Source organism: Mauremys reevesii, linkage group 18, assembly GCF_016161935.1.
Source record: "Mauremys reevesii isolate NIE-2019 linkage group 18, ASM1616193v1, whole genome shotgun sequence".
Lineage (NCBI taxonomy): Eukaryota > Metazoa > Chordata > Testudines > Geoemydidae > Mauremys > Mauremys reevesii.
Window position 1 is genome coordinate 6,153,446 of NC_052640.1, and position 18,826 is coordinate 6,172,271.

Genomic DNA, 18,826 nt, shown 5'->3' on the forward strand with positions numbered 1-18,826 from the left:
AATATTGTTCTAATATATAGTATAACTACATATACCAGTGCTCTAAGTTAGAACCATGGCTTGAATCTCCTCTCTTTTGTGCTTCTATTGCAGTCACACCAATATTTATTGTAAATATTGCTATTGCAGTGGTTTGCAGACCCTTAGGGGCCCACCGGTACAATCAAGGAGGTCTGTGAACTGATTGGTTCCTACCAGAGGCAACGTGTGTGGGGATATGTGGGGTCATGCCTCGAGCACCCCCTAAATACCTCTATATATCACCTAGCATTGCTGTATTTTATCATTAGTATCAGGTAAGCTGTCAGTATTTTAATTTGCTGTGTTTTTTGTTGATCTGTTGAAATAATTTCTCTACAGTAATATTTGTGATAACTATTAAAGAAACAAATTAATGAGGGAGGAGTTGTGGATCTGCAGGTTTGTCTATTTAAGTTTAGGGGTCCCGGGGTAAAAAAAAAGGTTGAGAACCACTGTGCTATTGTATTTTCTGCCAAGTTAGTAGTTACAAATGCAAGACAGAATTACTACTGAGCATAAGCAAGCACAATTCCATAAGTAAACATAGTGCTTTTAAAAAGAGCTAGGTACTATTTTGTTGAAGTCGCCACAAGAATTTCTACAACTAGCTGTGGCAAAATTGTAGGACTTCATTAGAATGTAGACTGATACAAATGAGGGAGAACGAACTATTTATGCATACAAAACTCGATTTTGGATAGATTAACTTTGTGTATATACATCTGTGTTTGATTATTAGTGCTAATACTTTAAAATGTCATGTATATTCTTAGAGAATAAACGTCAACATGATTTTTCTATTTAACATTTTTTTTGTGCTATAAACTAATGGCCTGGGAAGTTTCTCATGCACTTCATGCTCTGTAAACACTTTTTATGATTGATTGCACTTTTAGAGTGAGATTCTATGATGCGCCTCTAAAGGCAGCACAGGATGCACAGCCCAGTGGAAGGGACAGGGTGGCTAAGTGGCTTTAAGTGAGCTTTGTATTGTCCAGACACTGGGCTTCTCCAGGGGCTGGAGCAGGCCCTGGTGTAATTTAGATGCTGTGAGTGGCTGTGTAACTTTTGGTACCTGTCCCTGGCTGCCTATGGACAGCAGTGCTGTCAAGAATCTACAGCATTGTATACTGGGCCCTGCCCCCTAAAAACCTGCAGAGAAAGGGGCTGTCTGTCTTAGTTCCTGAACCACAGGGATTTCCCCCCAGTCAGATCCAGGGCTTTTAGAGTTTTACACTAATTCAGCCTTTTACCGGATGCAAAGGGTTGGAGGAGGGGTGAGAATCTATCACTCAGTATTTCCCACCTCCAATCTTCCAACCAAATGCAGGATGTAACATTTACTTACTTCAGTAGAACTACAAAACATTCACAGCATGCCTCTAACTGCTTAGGACTTGGTGGACAAGAAGCTGAGAAAAAAAAAAGAAAGGAGATATTGACAAACTAAAATACAGTACTGCCAGTACACAACCATGAAAGAGAGCTAAGGATAAACCTACTTGCAAGAAATGGTGCCAGAATTACACTTCTCCAAGCTCGGCTAAAGTTAGGAACCTATTGAAAGTAAATATATTTTTAGACCACCACCCATAACATTCACAAGCCAGCACAATATGGAATTTTGAAGATTGACAAATTCATTTTTTTAAACAACTCAACTTTGGACTAAGGTAATATCCATTATCATAGAATTTAAGCTGTAAGATTTTGAACATTGGGTTCTTGGATGTCTGCCTTCTGAGGCTAGTGTCTAAGCCCTATATTTTTCTTTTTAAACTCCATGGCTCCCAGAGGCAATGGCATCAGACACTAAATAAATCTCAGACCTCCTAGTTAGTCTTTACCATACTCCTGACTTTGCAGGATTGACCTAGACAAAATAACGTTACCACCAATTTACAAAGCCCTCAAAATAAGGGTCTAATAAAGGAAGCAATGACACAATCTTACACTACAGTAGAAAACAATAAATAAAATTTGGAGTACTTGTGTCTAGCACTTTCCATGAACAGTTGACAAAACTGTTTACAAAAAGGAAAGTGTATCATTATACCATTTTAGATGAGGAACTGAGGCGCAGCGCAAATTCATAAGAGATTTACATACCTGCCATAATGAAGGAACCCCAATAATTGCTATCAAAACTTTCCTGAGATAATGAATCTGAAAAACAATTATTCCATTACAAAATGTCTTAGTATTTTGTAGATTTATACAAGAATCTACAGGATGAAATTATACTTATGCTATTTACATTAATTGTGAATTTGCAGTTCCTAAATTGGACAACCCAAGCAAACATTAATATTTTGTATTACAAAATAAAGAATGTTATCAATGTATCCTGCATCTCAATAAGTTGAATGTAACATTTTATTAATTATGTCTGTATTTGGTGGTGTAACAAAAGACAGTCCTACAACTAACTTTGAAAGGAGTCATTTTCCAAAATTCATAATGTAGATCTTGAATGGTTCTGCTCAAGTTTTCACACAATAAATTAAAAAACAAATACAACCCCCCTTGAAGCTTTAAAAATCCTCACTATCAACAGCACAAAAAATAATCAGTCACAGATAAGACAGCAATAACCCACAGTGACAAACTATGTGGCATGCTGAGATGTAAATCTACAGCATGCTACATGCTAGCTAGCTGTGTTGCCCTTGCTACTGTGCACTAAAAAATTCCTTAGTGCACTTCGATGTATTCCACTTTCAAATAAGCATACATCAAAGAGCACTAGGGAACTTTTAGAGCACAGTAACAGGGTCCACATGGAAAGTTAGTGTGCAGCATGTTAGTGTGTAAATTTATACCCTAGCTTGCAGCACGCTAACTGTTCCCTACACAAGTCCAGTAAGTTTGTATAACATGCATTTTAATTTCACTGTTTAGCAATCAGAAGCTGATGTGCCTAGTGTGTGTTTGTTTTGCATTTGCTTGCATACACAGTTGCCCCAATGTAGCATCTCTTTAATGTCGCTATGGAACAGTATGTTTCAAATATTACCTAAAAGTTCCTTACCATATTGAAACCAAGTAGTTTCTGCAGTAAGCCACTCCAGAGTTGAGGATCATACACTTTATATTCTAAACTAAGTTCAGTCACCAGTCTGGCAGCCTAAAGCAAAACAAGACAAACTGAATTATTTCATTACATTATCTTAGAATCCTCTGTAGTTTTCTAGATGAGATATCCCCAAAGTTGGTTTAGACACACAAGCATGATGTTAGCATGTTCAAATAAAATGTGGGGATTTTTAATGTGTTGGTGTTTTTTCCATTACCCCATTTGCTCTCTTATTTCCATATTTTGAACTATGCCCCTCTGCTGAAGATCTGACCATTTCCATCTCATGGATATAAAAAGTATTGTCATTGAAACTTTCCTCAGTAGGATAGTGTCCTTTCTGCACATGTAATAATTTCTCCACAGCACTGGATATTTTAACGCAACAAATCACTGGATGTAAAACAAAAAATTCAAAACGAAGTGTGTAACAGGGTATAGCTAAGGATCCACTGCCAATTTAGCAGAGTCAGATAACTAACAGTTGCTCAAAAGGTATACACCTGTCATCCTTTGATATTTGTACCATTAAAATAGAATAGATTTTTACATTGTGAAATTATGTATATTTTTCAAGGCCTTTTTAAAAAATATCAGCAGGCAACTAAAGCCTAAAAATATACAAAACACACAGCATGTAGGCATGCACGCACACACAATGTATAAATATAATTATTCACACACATACACCATCAAATTTACTCTCTCTTCTTAATCATACCGTGGGTTCGTGGCTATGGTTTTTCCACAGTCCCTTAATCATTCCTTCTTTAGGACTCCTGTGAAAGGATTCATAGGTGTATGGAATGTTCAGTCTTTCCAACTCTGCCAGATAAATGAAGCATTGTAGAAAATACCTACAAAAACAGAAGAGTTGTGATACTTCTAGTGACAGCTGTTTTATAGTCCTTGTACTTCTTACCGGTTAGGATAAAACTAATTTAATGCACTATTGGTTAAAAAAAGAAGAGACAATACCAATATCAACTATAGTCTTATGAAAGCAAGTTTATTGGACAACAACATTTTTCTAGTAATTAATCAGATACTGCACAATGAGAAGGTGTGATGCTGTGTACCTCAGGAGAACACCCTATGACCCCAGGTTCATCTTTATAAAATGATTGTGTGGTATCCAATGCAAAGCTTGTCATGTTAGGTGTCTTCGGAAGGCTCATCATGCACTGAGCATGGTTGTTATAGTGATGTTATAGGTTATTATTTCATGCCTCACAGGAAAAAAGGACACTAGACTAGGCAGCAACAAAAGAATGTTAGACTCTCGAGGGAGTCACCCCCTCTTCCTTTGATCAGTTTGGAACGGCGATGAGGCCTGACTTTGAAGGGGGCAGAGGCAAAGCCAAGAGGGAAGAAAGAACATGATAAAAGGGAGAGACTTTGCCATGCTCACTCTCTGTCTTCCACCTACATCTACAGACACCACACCAAGCAACTGAAGTGCTGATCAAAGGGAAGAACCTGGTTGAAGAGCAACCAGCCAGCCTGTGGTGAGAAGCGTCTAAGTTTGTAAGGACATTGAAAAGTGTTTAGATCAGCTTAGAATGTGTTTTGCTTTTATTTCACTTGACCAAATCTGACATGTTTTGACTTATAATCACTTAAAATCTATCTTTATAGTTAATAAAGGTGTTTGTTTATTCTACCTGAAGCAGTGTGTTTGGCCTGAAGTGTGTCAGAGGCTCCCTTTGGGATAACAAGCCTGGTACATATCAATTTCTTTGTTAAATTGACAAACTCATATAAGCTTGTAGTGTCCAGCGGGCATAACTGGGCACTGAAGACAGAGGTTCCTAGGGTTGTGTCTGGAACCGGAGATACTGGCTAGTGTCATTTGGTTGCACAATCCAAGGAGCAGCTTACATGCCAGAGGCTGTGTGTGAACAGCCTAGGAGTGGGGGTTCTCACAGCAGAGCAGGGTAAGGCTGGCTCCCAGAGTCAAGGATTGGCGTGACCTAGCAGATCGCCGGTCCAGATAACATCAAAGGGGAACGTCACAGAAGGATGGGTAGTTCAAAATATCACTAGTGACTAAAAACTTACTGTAACTTTTACACGAGAATCACACTTTCACACAGAGATGAATAGAATTACAGACACATGTAGGTACACAGCATTATGCATTCTAGACATCATTTTCTATGGATAAAATGGGCCCTTGCCCCAGATTAATTATAAAAGAAATCCACAATCCAAATTCTCAAGAGGAGTTGGAGAGCGTGGCTCTACAGGAGATAATACCTTACAATTACTCATCATTTTTCTGCAGAGGCAAATATCCTCCCAAAATACCCAAATTTAGTGTCTATTGACTAAGGAGAAGGTGTGTACCCAAGACAAGACTCCTAAAGGGACTTAACATAAGGGCCATAGATGGTGAGAGAAAATGCTTCAAATATTACGGAAATATTCCTAATCTCTACAAAGAAAGTAGTTAAAAATCGGCTTCATGCCCGAGCACATACATCATAGAAATTTCTAAGTCACTTTCAGAGTAAAAAATGGGCACTACTATTATGCAGTATTGTATGATACATGCAAGACGACAAAGTGTGTGGGGCTTTTGAAATAAGTTAAAAAATGGAGGAGAAAAAGGAAAGCAAATTAATAAAAAAATCAGCAAAAATGCTGCTCTAAGAGGTTTATGGACGTATAGTTGGATTTCATTGGAATAATTTCTAATACTGAAAAACATTCAGCTTACTTTACTTTCGCAATGGGTTTCTTAAACAGCGATTCAACTGTATCTGCATCTGCTAAGTAGATCAGACACTTAAGAGCTCTGCTTCTCTGGGCAAATGTCAACTGGTTTACACCAATGGGCTGAAAGAGAAAAGATGGTTATTGGTAAAGTACACCTATTTGCTGAATATTAACAAAACAGGATTTTTTAAAAAATAACTTACATATTCAGTCTAACATTTGTGGGCTCTGTTTAGCACAAATGTCATGCAGATTAACTTGGGACAGGTTTCCTTTCAACCTATAAGAATTTGTTGTCCAGTTAAACTATTTGTTGAACTTCAATGCACACTGCTGGGCCCACCTGATTTTCCAGGCTTTTAGAATGTTACAGTAGAGATGAAATAGTTATGGCCTGTTGTACTGGTTGGTTTTTTTTTTTTAATTTGCATGGACTACTGGTTCTTGTAAAGTGGAGAGGGAACCACAGTTGTTTTAACGGTAGTGTTGGAGTTCCCTTCCCCCACAAGAAAATGTGAGCCAATAGCTTAGTGCACTATAAAGCTACCTAATCAAGTGCTCTTAAAGTTAGTCCTGATACCACCCAAAAGCGAGATCAATCAGCAATAGTTCAAAGTCCTGGAGTTCAAGGATGAACTCCTGGCCACGAATGAAGTTAGTGGCAAAACTCCCATTGACTTCACTGAAGTCAGGATTTCACACCAGAAGAGAAAAATCATAAATTATTCAGTTTTATACTTAATGTGCATATGCTAAAGCAGGGGTTCTCAGACTTTTGTACTGGGGACCCCTTTCACATAGCAAGCCTCTGAGTGCGACCCCCTCTTATACAAAAAAAAGTGTTTTTAATATATTTAACACCATTATAAATGCTGGAGGCAAAGCGGGGCTGGGGTGGAGCCTGACAGCTCACGACCCTCCATGTAATAACCTCACGACCCTGAGAACCCCTGTGCTAAAGCAAGTTACATTTAACACCAATTCCTTTAAACAGATTTATTAAAGTATAATAAAGATGGGAAATCACTATTAAGTGTTTTTTTTAAAGTAGTCTCTAAACTTACAGATGTGGCAGATGTTGTAATTGCAAAAAGCATTCTTGAGCTGTAATCCATTGGGCGTGGTTGAAGTAGATATACAACTCTGAAAAATATCATTTGTTTTTAATGAACGTACAGCGTTGCATAGACTTTGCATTATAATAAGCATATTCAATTTATTCCAGACATATATTCAATATGAGATGTGGATTAACCCTAGATTATGGATATGGCCTACAGCGAATATGACAACAAAACTATGGGCCCAGTCATGGAAACCCTTACTTCCATGCATAGTGCTTAATCTCACATGTAGTTTCATTACGAATGAGACTACCTGAGGGAATAAGTATTTGAAGATTCAAGCCTTACGTTCAGAGAAAATACAGATGGGATAAAGAAGATGTGCAACATAGTGCTTTTCCATTTCCCTGGTGTTTAGAGAACAATGACTGCCCACTCTGATTTTGCACTATGTGGTAGTCTTACAAACTAGTTTTGACAAGGTTTTAAAGAGGCAACAATCTAACTCCTGTAACTTGTAATGAAGTAACTATATGAAAGTGCCATCTGTTCAGCCAAATCCAACATCTAGCCCATTTCCGCACGTTATCATCAATTAATCTACAGCATCCACCCTGGATGTTTGGCAGGGCAGCAGGATCATGTTTAAAAACACAACAATACTGTGGGCCCAATACTACATTCCTTGCCTAAGCCAGTGTCTCATTATAGCTAATGGAAGTTTTGCCTGATTAGGGGCTATGGTATTGTGTTTTATCTGCTGGGAAGCCAAAAATCATTAAAACCTTAAGTTAACAAAAACTGACACATATCATAAGACAACTATACCTCCTGAGTTCTTCATCTTCCTGTATATCCCCAAAGCTTTGAGTTTTCTATAAAGCAGAAGTGGATAAAAGTAGTTATGGAATTATTTGAACTTGCAGGTTTTGAAGGGGAAAAAAATCATTCAAGGGCTAGATCGAGCCTTTATTCAAATCCTGTGTAAGGGGCTGTGCACAGCTGTGCCACCCCAGAAGGAGCACTGGAAATAAATTTTTGCCTCTGTCACAATTCCTATTCTGCTCTACTCCTTGTTGCTCCAAAATATATGCTATCCCTTCATTAAGTGCCAATTACTCCTCACTTTGCTGGCTGGTGTTTTGGGGACAAGGGATGTTGAAGCTAAGGGTTCACCATTCCTTCTCCCTGTCCATCCATTTGCTTGGGATGGACATGCAGTACAGACAGACAATCAACCCCAACATTGCTCTAACATGCACTGGGAGCTGAATTACCCCCAAGCTGGCTCCAAGCTCAAGGATGTGTAAAGCCATCTTTACTATTCCTTACCTTTCCTGGGATCTGCACTAAAGAGAACTAACAACCAGACCAGAGAATGAGGGTTCTGATCTCTATATAGAGTAGAAGGAAAGACATTTCAAATTGTTCTCATCAGGCATAATAGATTGGAAAGACCTAAAAAGACATTGAAATGAAGTTGGCCTGAAGTCTGTTTTAGATGCATTGCACAGCTCTCTTCTCAAATGCTCACAACCCTGGTTTGTGGAGAGCTGAGAATAATAGTTTTCTATAAAATATAAAGCTCATTCCCTACTTACTTCATCTGTTGGTATATTTGGACACAGCCATTTTTCAAGCAATTTATCCCAGATTTTGTTCATATCCAAGTTGTTAATTTCAGCTATTTCCTTAGCTGCTGCATGAATATCTACATATATAGAAAATGCAAATTTATTTTAAAAACCCTCAGCAAGATTCATTTGTAAATTATATCCATTTTGCCCTTCAGAAATTTACTAGAGAAAGTTTACTAACCTGGATAATCTCTGTTGGTTGGATTTTGAATCCTTTGGTTTATGCTGCTGTGCTCATAGAGTAAAACAATAAGATTTGCTGGCTTTCCAGTAAGTTTCAGATGCTCTGCAGTGCTTAATTTGTGGGTTATTAGCACAGTTTCTGTGGCTGATCTCTGATACTGCATACGTAACTTCTTCAGCAGTACTTCAGCTTTTTCGTGCGATTCGTCCTTTATCAAAATAGTGACATTTGTAACAAATCTAAATAAACTTCCTTCCATTTAGAGATTTAAAAAAAAAAAAAGTTGACTATTCACTATAACATTCAGTCTGATGTAACAGTTGAACATTTAACTAGTGTGTAAGGCCTATTGCTTTTGTAGTATTTCCTTCTGAATTTCTAGACCTTTATGTGCCAAGCAGAGAGACAGCTCTCTGGAGCAGCTGCTAGGGATGCAACAGTAGTTTAATGATTTGAATGATATTATTCATTGCCAGTGTCCTTGGACAATAATGAGCACCATGGAAAAGCCAGCAAAAGTGATATGTCTATATGTAATAGTAGATAAGAAACCTTATGGGAAAGAGTTTGGATAAAGCTGAAGAAAACTTGGGTTCAGCTATAAGCCTAGCAAGCATAATAAACCTTCAATTTAAGAGTGGCTCTAATCTAATTTGAATCTCACTGTGATGTTTTATGTTCATTGTCTCAGTGACTCCACAGCAAGTTTCCCTCTCCCTCCTCTGTCCCCAGCTGCCAGCCCAGAAATTCAGCCTGGAATCAGAGTCGAGTTAGGGATGTGCATGCTAGAAAGAATCTATCAGCAGTCAAGGTTCTGTAATTGGAACCAAATTAATCAAAGGAAATGCAGTTAAAACAGGAAAGTATGAGACCCCCCCCCCCCCCCAGATAAAAAACAACAACCCATAACCCATATTTGTTAGGAAATAACAGATAAATGACAATTGGACAGAGTAATTCTGTTGTAGATGCCATTTTTTCCAGTCACTTTCCATTGCTGCACTTTATGTAAAAAGGGTTTTATTCTTCATACTGTGGGGTTGTTTTTTATTTGAATGAAAAAAGTCTTTGGTGGTTTGATATGATGCACACTTTATAATCCAAATTACAACAAAACAAAAACCATAAAAATCATCATCTCTATATATTCAGGTATGTCCTGTGGATCTGGTGTCATTACCTTGGTTGTAGTATTTGTTAGCCATTTCTCAGCTAAATAGAGACAGAATTTCAATGCCTGAATCTGGTCAGGCCCTTAAAAAGAAAACAGTAAAGAATAATAAATATGTTATCACAAATCCCTTCTATGGTACATAGAGTAACCTGTTTAAAATGTTTTGCTCCCTTCTCTTGGGGTTCAAAATCATCTAGTTTAGAATATTAAGAAAATGTTTACAAGCTAACTAACTGTTAAGGTTCTCTTGATTGAGTTTTCAATCAGTTTTCCTTAGCAAGAAAAGATGGAAAATTATCTTACTTGTATAGCTAAAACATAAATGAGACGCAAGTTCATTGGTTTAACACTATAAGGCTGCTGGAATATTTACTTTCAAGACTCTCAAAACTAGGACTTAAAATTATTCTGGTAAGTAACCAGTACCAGATTTTAGCTTTTTAGACTTATACTTGTTTAAATCCTATGAACAACCCTAACCTAACAGAAATTTAATAGCAAGATAAGTCTCTAACTCTTCCCAAAATGTAACTTTTCACTTTGCTTCCCACCACTGACTTCTACTTCTGCATTTGCCACTCCACCTCAGTCTTGACTTCAAAAATATCAGAACACAAAGAAGACTCTCAGTGATTTGTGTAACCCTTGTCCCTTTTTTCTCTACCCCTTTTCTTTGTCTAGTCTCATTTATGTTGAGGACTCTTAGGGTCAGAGGTCACTCTACGACATCCTGCCTCTGTTTCACTCCTTCAGGGCCCCTTACACAGACTACTTTTTCTGTGTCAAAATACCCCTCCTGGGAGCCTGGGTTTATTTACAGAAAATAAACGCAAAGTCTCAAATTACAGCCCCACAAACAGATGTTCCTCTTCCTACTCCTACGCTTTTCTGCCTGGAGAGCTGTCATTCCCCTGCTTGTTCAGGGTCTCTCCTCCTTAGCAGACTACTCCCAGCCCTTCCTAGCTGGAGTCTCAGTGCCAGATCCCAGGACTCTGCTCATTCCTAGCAGTTTCTGCTCTCCCTAATCATCCCCCAGCATAGTCTGAACGGTACATAAAACACACAACCCTGGTGTTTCTCACCACACCCCAACTCTCCACCTCAGCCCTGAACTCCGTAAGTCTTCTCCCATCCTTATACCAAGACAGCCACCCTAGCCCTTCTAGCTGGAGTATACTCCCGCTCTTCCCAGCGGGAACCCTCACAACATCCCTTCTGGGAAGCATCTTTGCGGAACCCTGGTGCCTTCTGCCACACCTAGGTGGCCTTGTCCATTCACTTCCTTCCCGCTTTCAGGACAGCCATCCTAGCCCTTCCAGATGAAACAACCCTGCTTCTCCATGCAAGAAGCCCCTTAGGCTCTCTGCTGGGAGATCATCTTTACCAGGAGAGCATCCCTCACTCCTCTGGCCCTCTCATGGGTCCAGCTCTCCAACCCTGGAGAGGTCAGCAGGTAGGCTCCTCCACTGCTCCCCTGCCTCTCCAGCTTGGGGATGCCAGCCAACAATTCCCTCTTGCTGCTCTCCTGACTTCAGCCTTTCGCCCAGGGAAAGGCTTTCTACTTCCTTCCGGTACCTTTCAGTCTCTTGGTAGCAATCATCAGCCCTTTCTGTCTGAACCAGTCAGTACTGACTCACTAGGACTCCCTCCCTCCTGACTTCCTTCAGGAACTTCCCCTCATTGGATCTCTCCCTGATCCTTTACAAGGGTCAGGTGTTGCCTGCCCTCTCAATTGACCAAATGGGGGCACCTGCTTTGGCAGAGGGGAGCTGGACCTACTTCATTCAGTGGGGTCAGTCATATTCTGACAGGCTTGAAACAGTTAAATAAACAAAACAAAAAAAACTTTGAAGTGCCATGCAAAGTTATGGCATGACAACATACATGTTATTTATTTGTTAATAAACATTTAAAACATCACCTCAACCTATATTCAGCAACTGGCATCTTTCCATTTTGCCCAAACTAGGTTTAGGAACAAAAATGGCAAATTATTTGGGGAGGCTAGATGTAGGTTAGTCTCCAAAAATGCTACACAGACGACATTAGAAGCAAAACTAGAAAGTTGCCCATCTCACCCCCCCCAACCAAAAAAATGCATCAAACCTAAAACAACCCCACCCCCCCCCAAAACACATGCACACCATACCTGTTGGAAGTTCTTGTGCAATCTTGTGAGCAATAGCTACAGCCCATTCTGGATTAACTATAGATAGCAGATAGGATTGAATGGTTTGCACAGTTTTAGTAGTTTCCTTGTTAATCACTGATGAACATCCAGCTTTTGTCAGTTCAAATACTTTTGGCTTCAATTTTTTTTCAAAGACATGCCTGGCTGCAGACATGTATAGGGTATCCAGTGAAACCTAGAAGAGTATCGGGTGCAGGTTAAAATTTGATTAAGTCTGACATGTATACAGTGAGGCCAACAACGCTCAAAAGAAAAAAAAATGCATTTTTCCCCCAGGAAAAAAAAAAGAATGATTCGGAAATAAAAATCCACCTAGACAGAGGCACAGCCTTACCTTCATTAGTTTGGAAATCAAGAGAAGAGTTGGGAAGGACTCCTCAGTAAGCTCTGCAGCTGTAAGAAAATCAGACAATGAGCTAGAAAAAGTCACACTGTCCCAATATAATTTCCCCCTAAGAAATGAAGTAATTTAAGTTTTTTGCTAAATGTAGAAATCTATTGATGAGATGAAGGATGGTTCTTTGATTAGGGTGTAAATTCCATCCTCTTTTATACACTCCCTGTGTAACCTTGGATAGGTCACTTGTGGGCAGGTCCTCAGTTGGTATAAATTGTCATAGCTCCACTGCAATCAAATGACCCTTAGTTTCTCTGTGCCACAGCTTCCCCCTCTGTAAAATGGGGGCAATAGTGCTTCCTAGGAGTGTTGGAAGGATAAATACATTAAAGATTGTACATCTGTGAGGCTAACAGATAGTACAATGAGTACAAGATATACACAGATAGCTAGAATACTGATCGTACATATAATACTCCAGAAACACTGCGTGGTTCTAAAGAATATCAAATGAAAAGGCAGCCTGGTTTGAGCAGCTGGAGACAGGGAAATCACGTGCTCTAAAATATATTGGTGTTCCAGATCCACAGGAGGGGAAGTTCTTTTATAGGATTCCAGGTGTTTCAATAAGCTCAAAGCCTAGAAGAAAAAAAACAGGAAGACAAGTTACATAACTACTTATTTTTCTGAAGTAAAAAACCAGTCTCAACATCTGCCCACAAGTTTTGGGTATATTTTTTGCTAGGATTACTGTACAGCTAGAGTGTTTTTTCCCCCCTCTTGTGAGCCTTTGCTGAGGAACAGCTACACTTCACTACTTAGTTGAATCCATTTTGCCCTCTGTACAAACATGCAACTCCAACTGATGCCAGTGGAATTAGGCAAATGGAGTAATGCAAGAATCTATGTTTGAATTAATTTAAAACTATACAGATAAACAGAGCAAGAGGCTGTAAAGAAAGTAACAGTTGCTTATTTTTAATTGTACCTGGTTAAGCTGGATACTTGTGCTATTTTCATCAGCTCTTTGTATCACTCTCAGTACATTTTCTATAGTTTCATAGTCATATGGATCAAGCTGTTCAAAGAAACAAAACAAGAAAAGAACGGATTCAAATTCCGTCTTCATAGTTTTTCAAATTTTATTTTCAACTAAATAGGCATAATGATGAAGAACCTGAGTGCTTCAAAGCACCTTCTTATTTACTTCTGGCATTTATTACTTCCGTTCTGGAAAATTAGATCACTACTCATACCATAATCTCAAAACCTCACAAAATGATCATGGCATTCCAGAGAGGCCAAATTATGTCAGTAATGAACAAACAGAAAGAAGAGGAGCGAGTAAGCTCCCAGGTAGATGTATATTTTTAATTGAAACTTTTGAAGAATTTCCATTTTTTTTAAATTTTCAATCAATAAGGAGAAGTGGGGGGGAGAGAGAAAAAAGAGGAAACTAACACATTGTCTCTGGTAGTATTTTCTTAATTAAACTAACAAAACATTAACAGTAGTAACAAAGATCTAAATGTAGTTCTTAAGATTCCTTTATAGCTAACTAATAAAGGATAGCCACGTTCATCAGAGTGAGAGGATAGCTATGAAAGTAGTGTTTGAAGTGACATGCATGCTTTGTAACTGTTTTACCTTCTGTAGTATTCCACTAAGGCTAATGACCAGGTCTTTTGTGCTTTTCAGTAAAGGAATTATTTTTACTGATTTGGCCAGTAGTGTGGAATGAGGCTGCTTCACAGTATCCCCTGCAGAGTCTCCTTCAACTTGATTTGCATTAGCACTCTGGAGAAGGAGTGTTTCGATGCAAAGCTGCAGTGCTGCATCACTGTCCAACATGAAAGTTCTGAAAAGGGAGAACATGTTTTCATTTTAAAATCAATATGATTAGGGTGTGGATTTCATTATGAATAAATTCACAACAGCCAGAATTACTCTTACTGCATTTTACGAAGGTGGACAGTTATTTTTTGAGTTTGTTTATTCACAAACAGCCGATATTTAAACTGAAACAGAATCATATAAACACATTACTTATTATGCCAGCAACACCACAATTTTGACTGGCTTCAGATATTACCTGCAGTATTTCAATATAAGGTCTGTGTCTACATTTGGATTCTGTACCAGGGTTCTTATGAGTTCTTTCTTTCTTATTGATGGCTGCCTAAATACAGTCTGGAAAGAAATCTGCAGATACAAAAAAGGGGTAGTCTAGTAATGGTGCTTCAAATATTCTTTCACAATCAAGGAATTATTTTCAATATGCTTGGTACTACTCATTTGCACTCTTCTATTCCAACCGTTAACTTCTGTTCTCCCTCTATAACATAGGGATGTTTGTTTGAGCTCCAGAAGAAGTGGTGCTAGAACCTCATTACTATGGGCCCCATTCAGCAAAGTATTTAAGCGAGATTCTTGCATGGATCCTTCAAAGTGGTAAATTTACCACAAATTTAAGTTCAGTGCACATCCTGAATGATATGTGTGTCCATGAAAAGCAGTAAATTAATTTTTTTTTTTAATTTAACTGTCAAGAAACTGCTCTGAAGTGAACTCCAACAAACATGAAACAAACTGTCTCATATTAAACCACACTGGCATTTTAAATTAAGAATGTAACTGGTTAAAACATTTAAAAGTATACTCACATCAAGTTTACCAAGATGGATACCCCACTCTGCATCAGTAATTAATTCCTTGAATTTTTGTCTCTCTCCTGCTTCATCATACTGACTAGCAAGCTGCGCTCCAACCAGAGCTACTGCCTTAAAAACAAAACAAACGTGAATGAAAAAAGCATGGTCTAGGGGCTAGAAAACTGGAAATCATAAATCCAGGTCACTGCATGACCTTGTGGAAGCCATAACTTCTGTGTTTCAATTTCCCAATCTAGAAAATGAGAATAATAATTCTCACCTCCTCTTCTTCACATTAAGAACAGAGCTCATTCTATCTGAAATGTCACAAAACTCCTAAAACATAACTTTTTTAAATACACATTCTCTGCCACTCTTTCCCCATTGCCTTATCTTTTAATCCTTCCCTTCTTCCTTACCTCAAGGCCCATTCCATTCTTTAAGTTACTGCCTGAAAGACTTTTTCCCTTTAAAATTATAGTTCAAATTTCTCCAGAACACTTTCAAACCTTAATGAGGGCAACTCTAATGCACTGCTACATTTTGTAGTTAACGTCTCCGAGCACTTTAATAGTATGTATATGCCAAGGTAAGTATACTGCCTTTTCAGGCTTACCAGAATTTTGTTGTAATTTTGCCTTGTGTTGTTTATGACATTCCAGAGTTTTTCAAACATATCTTCCTTGGGCAAAATTGTGCAATAACCCAATGCCAGGTTATGATCTATCAGACGACAGTTGAAAACCTATAGACATTAAATCCACAATAAGCATACTTTAGAAACTGCCAGTTAAATAAATGTCCAGTTGTTATACATATCAAGTGTCCAGTTATACAAAGGCCTATTGGGCCTTTTAGTTAAGTTAGAAAATAAGATTTTTATAATTTAGAAGGGAAGATAGTGCTTTCCAAGTTTATTCCTAAAACACAAAAGGATTATTACTGAAGTAAATTTAATAAAATGCTGGTTACTAGTCTTAAAGGACCAACAGACTTTTGTATATCTGGACACTGTTGTATAACTGTACATTACTGGATTCACAGGTAGCCTTTTAAAACCTCGAATCAATTTAAGACGGTTTTTAGAAATGAGAAAAAGATCACTTAAAACGAAAAGTACAGTAAATAGGGATACAGAATGCATATAAATCATACATGCCATTATTCTTTTATTTCAATAGCACCTGAGGGCTCCAAATGAGATCAGACCCCATTGTACTAATCACTGTACATACACAGAGTAAGAGGGAGGCCTCCCACTTACAATCTAAATAGAAAAGACAGCCAAAGAATGTGAATACTAGTTCTCCCTGTTTACAGATGGGGAACTGAGGTGGAAATATTAAGTGATTTGCCCAAGGTAACATTAGATGCCTGTGGCAGAACTGGGACCTGAAACCAAGTCTCCAGGTCTCCTGATTCCCAGTCAAGTGCCTTAACCACAAGACCAACCTCATCATTTAAAGCTGATACTATGCTCAGTTGGGGTCCGTACAGCCTACATGTGGGAATGGAGAAGTAATAAGAGAATGCAATAATGAGGCTGTGGAGTGAGCCCTCTAGTATTCTTCAGAAGAGAGGGACATGGAGTGATGAAAATGGGCTAGAGGGGGTTTCTCAGAACTCAAATCAGAGACAGGAAGGCCCCATGCAATGGTTCTTTCTGTATACATAAGAACGGCCATACTGGGTCAGAACAAAAGTCCATCTAGCCCAGTGTCCTGTCTTCTGACAGTGGCCAATGCCAGGTGCCCCAGAGGGAATGAACAGAACAGGGAATCATCAAGTGATCCATCCTCTGTCACCCGTTCCCAGCTTCTGGCAAAGAGGCTAGAGACACCATTCCTGCCCATCCTGGCTAATAGCCATTGATGAACCTATCCTCTATGAATTTATCTAGTTATTTTTTGAACCCTGTTATATTCTTGGCCTTCACAATATCCTCTGGCAAGGAGTTCCACATGTTGACTGTACGTTGTGTGAAAAAATACTTCCTTTTGTTTGTTTTAAACCTGCTGACTATTAATTTCATTTGGTGGCTCCTAGTTCTTGTGTTATGAGAAGGAGTAAATAACACTTCCTTATTTACTTTCTTCACACCAGTCATGATTTTATAGACATCTATCATATCCCCCCCAGTCGTCTCTTTTCCAAGCTGAAAAGTCCCAGTCTTATTAATCTCTCCTCATACAGCAGCCGTTCCATACCCCTAATCATTTTTGTTGCCCTTTTCTGAACCTTTTCCAAGTCCAGTATATCTTTTTTGAGATGGGACGATCACATCTGCATGCAGTATTCAAGATGTGGGTGTACCATGGATTTATACAGAGGCAATATGATATTTTCTGTCTTATCTATCCCTTTCTTAATGATTCCCAACATTCTGTTTGCTTTTTTGACTGCCGCTGCACACTGAGTGGATATTTTCAGAGAACTATTCACAATGACTCTAAGATCTCATTTTTGAGTGGTAACAGCTAATTTAGACCCCATCTTTGTATATGTAAAGTTGGGATTATGTTTTCCAATGTGCATTACTTTGCATTTATCAACACTGAATTTCATCTGCCATTTTGTTGCCCAATCACCCAGTTTTGAGAGATCCTTTTGTAGCTTTTCGCAGTCTGCCTGGGACTTAACTATCTTGAGTAGTTTTGTATCATCTGCAAATTTTGCCACTTTACTGTTTACCCCTTTTTCCAGATCATTTAATATGGAGATATACCTATCTCATAGAACTGGAAGGGACCCCGAAAGGTCATAGAGTCCAGCCCCCTGCCTTCACTAGCAGGACCAAGTACTGATTTTGCCCCAGATCCCTAAGTGGCCCCCTCAAGGATTGAACTCACAACCCTGGGTTTAGCAGGCTATCCCTCCCCACCCAATGATAGTAGGTATCATTTCCTATTTCAAATATGTTAAATAGGACTGGGCCCAGTACAGACCTTTGAGGGATACCACTATTTACTTCTCTCCAGTCTGAAAACTGACCATTTATTCCTTCTTTTTGTTTTCTATCTTTTAACCAGTTACCAATCCATAAGAGACCCTTCCCTCTTATCCTTTGACTGCATATTTTGCTTAAGAGCATTTGGTGAGGGACCCTGTCAAAGGCTTTCTGAAAATTTAAGTACACTATATCCACTGGATCCCCTTGTCCACATGCTTGTTGACCCTCTCAAAGAATTCTAGTAGATTGGTGAAGCATGATTTCCCTTTTACAAAAACCATGTTGACTATTCCCCAACAAATTATGTTCATCTATATGTCTAACAATTTTGTTCTTTACTATAGTTTCAACCAGTTTGCCTGGTATGCTTACCTTACAGTATGCTTACCTTGTGTAATAAGGCCAGGACAGCAGTGACAATCACTGAAGTGGACTTTTGTTTCATAGCAATAAGAAAGCTTTTGGCATCAGCTAGCATTTTGCCATCATGTAACTATTGAAAATAAAACAAACAAACAAACAGGAAAGTAACTGTTAAGGGTTAAAAAAAAAAATCACTTTTTTTTTTTTTTTTTTTTACAAATTACTACTTTTTTTTGTCACTTAAGAGACATCGACTAGCACGGCTTCCACTCTGAAACCTGTCATCTTGCAAGTAAATTGTTATATTTTCAGAGTGAATTAAATGCTTGAGAAACATTTCAGACAGAGTACCGGACACAGAACTCCTGTTTATCCAGAAGAAGGATGTAGTTTGGATAGTGTAACCTGCAATGTTCCCCTCACCATCCTATGACAATATCTCTCAACCCTGATGGAA

General features: G+C 38.6%; 1 protein-coding gene across 9 annotated transcripts in view; it reads right to left on the minus strand.

Moving 5' to 3' along the window:
- Positions 1-18,826, minus strand: part of KNTC1 (kinetochore associated 1) — a 75,880-nt gene that overhangs the window by 7,639 nt on the left and 49,415 nt on the right. For all 9 annotated transcript variants that reach the window (XM_039504475.1, XM_039504467.1, XM_039504466.1 and 6 more), the window contains 20 exons: positions 18,395-18,499; positions 15,673-15,801; positions 15,069-15,185; positions 14,498-14,607; positions 14,053-14,263; positions 13,394-13,483; positions 12,873-13,044; positions 12,403-12,461; positions 12,027-12,243; positions 9,884-9,957; positions 8,701-8,911; positions 8,484-8,593; positions 7,711-7,757; positions 6,883-6,961; positions 5,820-5,938; positions 3,819-3,954; positions 3,053-3,148; positions 2,131-2,187; positions 1,524-1,578; positions 1,370-1,433 (listed from right to left, as the gene is read on the minus strand). In XM_039504475.1, coding sequence (XP_039360409.1) covers positions 1,370-1,433; positions 1,524-1,578; positions 2,131-2,187; positions 3,053-3,148; positions 3,819-3,954; positions 5,820-5,938; positions 6,883-6,961; positions 7,711-7,757; positions 8,484-8,593; positions 8,701-8,911; positions 9,884-9,957; positions 12,027-12,243; positions 12,403-12,461; positions 12,873-13,044; positions 13,394-13,483; positions 14,053-14,263; positions 14,498-14,607; positions 15,069-15,185; positions 15,673-15,801; positions 18,395-18,499 — 2,258 coding nt within the window. The remainder of the gene's footprint in view (positions 1-1,369; positions 1,434-1,523; positions 1,579-2,130; positions 2,188-3,052; positions 3,149-3,818; positions 3,955-5,819; positions 5,939-6,882; positions 6,962-7,710; positions 7,758-8,483; positions 8,594-8,700; positions 8,912-9,883; positions 9,958-12,026; positions 12,244-12,402; positions 12,462-12,872; positions 13,045-13,393; positions 13,484-14,052; positions 14,264-14,497; positions 14,608-15,068; positions 15,186-15,672; positions 15,802-18,394; positions 18,500-18,826) is intronic.